Below are 5,969 nucleotides of genomic sequence, written 5' to 3' on the forward strand. Positions count from 1 at the left end.
TCAGATGTCTGTCCCAGAAGTTATTCGAGGAACCAAGTTCCTTACACAGTTTGAGAAAATGTAAAATTTTCCTCATTTTTGCACCAAGTTTTGCTTATAACTCGGTCGGTATCCAACGGATCGCCAATCTTTAACTTGTGGTCGATAGATGGCACCTATGGCTACATTATCTTCTTGGACGACCATGCCCTCAGATGTCTGTCCCAGAAGTTATTCGAGGAACCAAGTTCCTTACCCTGTTTGAGAAAATGTAAAATTTTCCTCATTTTTGCACCAAGTTTTGCTTATAACTCGGTCGGTATCCAACGGATCGCCAATCTTTAACTTGTGGTCGATAGATGGCACCAATGGCTACATTATCTTCTTGGACGACCATGCCCTCAGATGTCTGTGCCAGAAGTTATTCGAGGAACCAAGTTCCTTACCCTGTTTGAGAAAATGTAAAATTTTCCTCATTTTTCTGCAATTCAGCAAAATTTGTAAATGTGATATATTTTAATGCGAATTTGTTGCAATAAGTTTCTTTTTACTCAAATAATGCTTTAAACTAAAGAAAGAATGAAAAATCAGAAAAAAATTTCAAAAAAATTTTCCACTCGAAAATTTCATAAGGGGTACCCCTTACGTTTTTTTTGAGAAATTTTGCAAAAAAAATAAAATTGATTTTTTTAATGCCAATTGGTTGCAATAAGTTTCTTTTCACTCAAATAATGCTTTAAATAAAAAACAGAATAAAAAATTATAAAAAAATAAAACAAAATAGAAAAATTAGAAAATTTCATAAAGCTCATTTTTGCGCCAAGTTTTAGCTGTAACTCGGTCGGTATCCAACGGATCTCCAATCTTTAACCTGTGGTCGATAGATGGCACCAATGGCTACAGTATCTTCTTGGACGGCCATGCCCTCAGATGTCTGTGCCAGAAGTTATTCGAGGAACCAAGTTCCTTACCCTGTTTGAGAAAATGTAAAATTTTCCTCATTTTTGCACCAAGTTTTGCTTATAACTCGGTCGGTATCCAACGGATCGCCAATCTTTAACTCGTGGTCGATAGATGGCACCAATGGCTACATTATCTTCTTGGACGACCATGCCCTCAGATGTCTGTCCCAGAAGTTATTCGAGGAACCAAGTTCCTTACCCTGTTTGAGAAAATGTAAAATTTTCCTCATTTTTCTGCAATTCAGCAAAATTTGTAAATGTGATATATTTTAATGCGAATTTGTTGCAATAAGTTTCTTTTCACTTAAATAATGCTTTAAACTAAAGAAAGAATAAAAAATCAGAAAAAAATTTCAAAAAAATTTCCACTCGAAAATTTCATAAGGGGTACCCCTTACGTTTCTTTTGAGAAATTTTGCAAAAAAAATAAAATGGATTTTTTTTAATGCCAATTGGTTGCAATAAGTTTCTTTTCACTCAAATAATGCTTTAAATAAAAAACAGAATGAAAATTTATAAAAAATTAAAAATTTAGAAAAATTAGAAAATTTCATAAAGCTCATTTTTGCGCCAAGTTTTGCTTATAACTCGGTCGGTATCCAACGGATCGCCAGTCTTTAACCTGTGGTCGATAGATGGCACCAATGGCTAAATTTTCTTCTTGAACGGCCATGCCCTCAGATGTCTGTGCCAGAAGTTATTCGAGGAACCAAGTTCCTTACCCTGTTTGAGAAAATGTAAAATTTTCCTCATTTTTCTGCAATTCAGCAAAATTTATAAATGTGATGTATTTTAATGCAAATTTGTTGCAATGTGTTTCTTTTCACTCAAGTAATGCTTTGAATAAAAAAAAGAATCAAAACTAATAAAAATAATTAATAAAGTCTAAAAATGCGGGGCGGCCCGATGGTACATGTGATAAACGGCGCCAGTCCACACGGACGGACCGGGTTCAAATCCCATCCGGACCGTCCCCCCGTAGCAAGGACTGACTATCCGGCTACGTGGTAAAAATAAGTCTAGTAAGCCAGAAATGGCCGGCGTGACCTGTAAGGTCGTTAAAAGCCAAGAAGAGAGAGAGAGAAAGTTTAAAAATACTAAAATTTGCTTAAATCATGCTTAAAATAAATTAATAATAAAAAACAATAAAAAAAATTAAAAAGTATAAATTTGAAAATTTCCTAAGGCTATATATAGCTTTAGCTTGCGTTTGCGTTCACAAACGCGACAATTGCTAAGCGTGTAGTGACGGAGTCATTTGGATCACCCTGCTTTGTTTATGTATTGCGATGTCATATGTGTAAACCTTGGTCGTGACACTGCCAGCTGTCATTCGACGATTATGGTAACTTTTGCTCGCACAATCAACAAAAGATAAATTTTTAGCATATTTGTTGTGTTATCATCATCAGCTGGTGGAGTGAATCATGGCAGATGCGGCTATTATTGGGGAACAAATCGAGGACGATGAGGTGCAGGAGATACTGAAAACGGGCACGGATTTGCGCCAATATTCGGCGCAAATCGAGAAAGAATTCAAGGAGGTGGAAAACCGATCCATCGATGATTACATCAAGGAGAGCCAAAACATTGCCAACCTGCACAACCAGATTGGCAACACGTCGAACATACTGGAGCGCATGGAATCGATGCTGATGGACATCCAGGATGCACTGAATAACATCAGCACCGAGATAACGTCGCTGCAGAAAAAGTCCGTCTCGATGTCGGTGCAGCTTACCAACCGACAGTCGATACGGGCACAGATCTCGCAGTTTATTGAGGATATGGCAGTGCCGGAGGAAATGGTTGCCTGCATTATGGATAGTCCCGTGACGGAGAAGGATTTTATGGGACACTTGAACGAGCTTAACCACAAACTGAATCTCATGAAGGAGCTTAACTTTAAGGAAAGCAAATCCTCGCAGGACGTGAGCGATGTGCTGCAGAAGCTTAAAATCAAAGCCATGAGCAAGTTGCGCCTTTACCTGATGGAGCAGATTTACAAGTTTCGTAAACCGATGGCCAACTATCAGATACCGCAGAATGCGATGCTAAAGTACAAGTTCTTCTTTGAGTTTATACTGTCGAACGAGCGAACGGTCGCGCAAGAGATCTGCAACGAGTACGTCGATACGATGAGCAAGATTTACTACAGCTACTTCAAGAGCTACTCGACCCGGCTCGGTTCGCTTAAGTTCGAGGAAGCGGTCTCGAAGGACGATCTGATGGGGCTGGACGATTCGGTACCGAGGAGTATCTTCTCGAAAACGAGCTCGCTCAAGAACAAAAGCACCGTGTTCTCTATTGGCGATCGTGGCGAAGTACTTAACCAACAGCTGGAAGCACCGATCATTGTGCCGCACGCGCAGCAAAAGTTTCGTTACGCTTACGAAGCGTTGTTTCGCTCGGAACAGTACGCGCTGGTCGATAATGCCTGCCGGGAGTATCTGTTCGTGACGGACTTTTTCATCGTGCGAGGTCCACAGGCGCAGGAACTGTTTAATCAAATTATGGGCAAAACGACAACACTTTTGATTGTAAGATCGGCGAACTACGCTTCGTTTAATTTACAGCTGATAACAGATTTTTATTTAAATATTTGTAGAAAAATCTGGAAACATACGTTCAGGACTGTTTCGACACGATAGCACTGTTCCTGTGCATTCAGCTCTGTTTCCGATACCAACTAATGTGCCACAAACGATGTGTGCCCGCCTTGGATAAGTATGTGGTTTGGGGTTTTTTTTGGTTAGAAAGGGCCATTTAATGTACACGTTCTTCCCTTGAAGGTATTGGGATAACTTGCATGCGGTTATTTGGCCCCGTTTTGAGCAAGTGTTTCGTATGAACATACAAAGTATTCAGGACTGTGATCCAACCAAATTCCCCAAAGAAACGGGACCACATTATGTAAGTCGAATCGATTCCAGCAGGAACTAAGCTCGAGTAATGACGATGTCCTTTTTTTCCCCCCCCTTTCAGATTACTCGCCGTTATGCCGAATTTTCGGCTGCGATCGTTGGCATAACGGAGAACTTCCCGAACGAGCTGGTCAGCCACATGCTGTTGGAGCTCCAGGAGGAGGTGAAATGTTTTATGCTTCGAATGGCCGCCATTTTTACCACCAGAAAAGAGCAGTTGATCTATCTGATCAACAACTACGATCTGGTGCTGGGTGTACTGATGGAGCGCACGCGTGACAACTCGAAGGAGGCGGAAGCGTTCCGCGAGTTGCTGAGCACCCGGAGTGCGGAATACGTGGAGGAGATACTTGCACCACACCTTGGCGGTATTATACAGTTCGTGAAGGACTGTGAGCAGATGCGGGACAAGGAGCAGTCCGAAGAGTTGAAGCGCCAGGAGCGCCGATCTTTGCAGCTGGTAACTAACTTTAGTGCCAACTGGAAGAAATCGTTGGAAGATCTTAACCGCGAGGTGTTCCTGTCGTTCCCCTCGCTGCTAACGGGATCCCAGCTGCTGCAGCTTGCGCTAGCACAGCTTGTCCAGTACTATCACAAGTTCTACAAGCTGCTAACGCCAAACGCTCGTGCACAGCTGGTAAACATTCATGTGATAATGATCGAGGTAAAGAAGTACAAGAGCAACTTCTAGGACACTACTGGCATGGGCAGGTTAAAACCTTAGGATTGTCTGTTTTTTTTCGGAACTGATTGCTTCACAAACATTACCATAGCATACGATGACTTACGTACTTCATTTAGTTATTTATTGGTTGAATGGAAATGAATATAAGGACAACAACAACGTATTGTATCAAAATAGTATCGAAATTGTAAAGGCGCTTCTTCCGTTGCGGACGGTTGGCGCTAAAAATGAATAGAAATAAAATCCATAGATTCAGCCCCAAAGCCAGGAGGCGGTGGCGGTTTAATCCTCATCTTGGAACAACATTTCGACCAAATCGGTGTTGGCACACTGCGAACCATCCAAGCGCTGGGGCGATCGCCATCGTAGAAGAGTGGGAAGAAACACTAGATGTGTGCGTGGATCCTTCCGGTACGGACAGTTCAGATCTTTCCAGCTAAAACGTTATCAGAGCGGATGAGGGGTGAGCAATTAAAAAAGGGCAACGTCATGCCGATGATATCACTGTCGAGCTAGAGCAGTATGTGTTGATCATCCCATTTCCCTTCTACTTACAATGGACGTTCGATTTCAACCGTGATGAAATGGCTCTTCTCCGGCGCAGTGTCTAAGGCTTTGGTGACGACGGGTGCGGCTATTGAATATTGTAAAAGATACATAATTGATAAGAGAGGGGTGGATCATTAGCATCAGCACATCAAGTGTGTAGTGAGTACCGGTTCCTCTGGGAGACATTCATCAATCTTATCAATAGGCGAATGATGGCTTGCTTCCCCTGCACCCATGTTCTACACTTACCCTTCACACAGTACGGACACCAGCTTTCACCGTTCTCATCCTTACTACCGGTGAACAGGATGTGGACCGGTTCGCCACTGCTTTCCAAACTTTCCGCTAGCTTTGTAAACTCCTCGTACCCGGTAACCTTATGTTTAACAACCATTTTTGCAAAACGCACTAAACTTGTACGCATTCACTGCGAAGAATGAAATGGAATCAAACAAATTAAACACTTTGCTGTTATCCAAACAAAGGATACACAGGACTCCGTTGGTTCGTTGTGCAATAGTGCGCTACGATGGGAAACCACTTGCTCTGTGTTGTTTTTATGTTGGACCAACAGTAGACCGGCCATGCGCAGATTAGGTAATTGTGGATTTTTTGACCAGCGAACTTGACATTTCAGTTGGCAGGATTTGAAACAAATGGGATGTTTTACAATCTATAGCTTTTATGAAATAGTTTTACGTTTTGTTTTAATGATTTGTTTTTTAAGAACATCTTGGAAAACAAAAAAAAAAACAAAAATAAATCGGTAGAACTTAATTAATAAAAAATTCAAAAACACTTGTTTACATAAATCTTGAGCTAGCGGTGCACCCTGTGTTTTTGGCAATTGAATTGACGTTTCTCGCATGC

At 41.5% G+C, this 5,969-nt stretch overlaps 2 protein-coding genes and 1 long non-coding RNA gene across 6 annotated transcripts in view; 1 reads left to right on the plus strand and 2 right to left on the minus strand.

Moving 5' to 3' along the window:
• Positions 1 to 1,324, minus strand: part of LOC125762852 (uncharacterized) — a 72,035-nt gene extending 70,711 nt beyond the window's left edge. For all 4 annotated transcript variants that reach the window (XR_007418265.1, XR_007418266.1, XR_007418264.1 and 1 more), the window contains exon 1: positions 326 to 1,324. This is a non-coding gene — a long non-coding RNA (uncharacterized LOC125762852). The remainder of the gene's footprint in view (positions 1 to 325) is intronic.
• A 908-nt stretch (positions 1,325 to 2,232) lies between these two features.
• LOC125775031 (vacuolar protein sorting-associated protein 52 homolog) lies at positions 2,233 to 4,853 on the plus strand. Its single transcript, XM_049445453.1, has 4 exons — positions 2,233 to 3,481; positions 3,550 to 3,668; positions 3,734 to 3,854; positions 3,927 to 4,853. The coding sequence occupies exons 1-4, from the start codon at positions 2,369 to 2,371 to the stop codon at positions 4,554 to 4,556; spliced, it is 1,983 nt and encodes a 660-aa protein (XP_049301410.1). The 5' UTR covers positions 2,233 to 2,368; the 3' UTR covers positions 4,557 to 4,853.
• On the minus strand, positions 4,650 to 5,707 carry LOC125775041 (thioredoxin domain-containing protein 17). The gene is made up of 3 exons (XM_049445477.1): positions 5,349 to 5,707; positions 5,106 to 5,184; positions 4,650 to 4,986 (listed from the first exon to the last, which is right to left on the minus strand). The coding sequence occupies exons 1-3, from the start codon at positions 5,521 to 5,523 to the stop codon at positions 4,833 to 4,835; spliced, it is 408 nt and encodes a 135-aa protein (XP_049301434.1). The 5' UTR covers positions 5,524 to 5,707; the 3' UTR covers positions 4,650 to 4,832.
• Positions 5,708 to 5,969: the final 262 nt, after the last annotated feature.

This window comes from Anopheles funestus, chromosome 2RL (genome assembly GCF_943734845.2).
Source record: "Anopheles funestus chromosome 2RL, idAnoFuneDA-416_04, whole genome shotgun sequence".
Lineage (NCBI taxonomy): Eukaryota > Metazoa > Arthropoda > Insecta > Diptera > Culicidae > Anopheles > Anopheles funestus.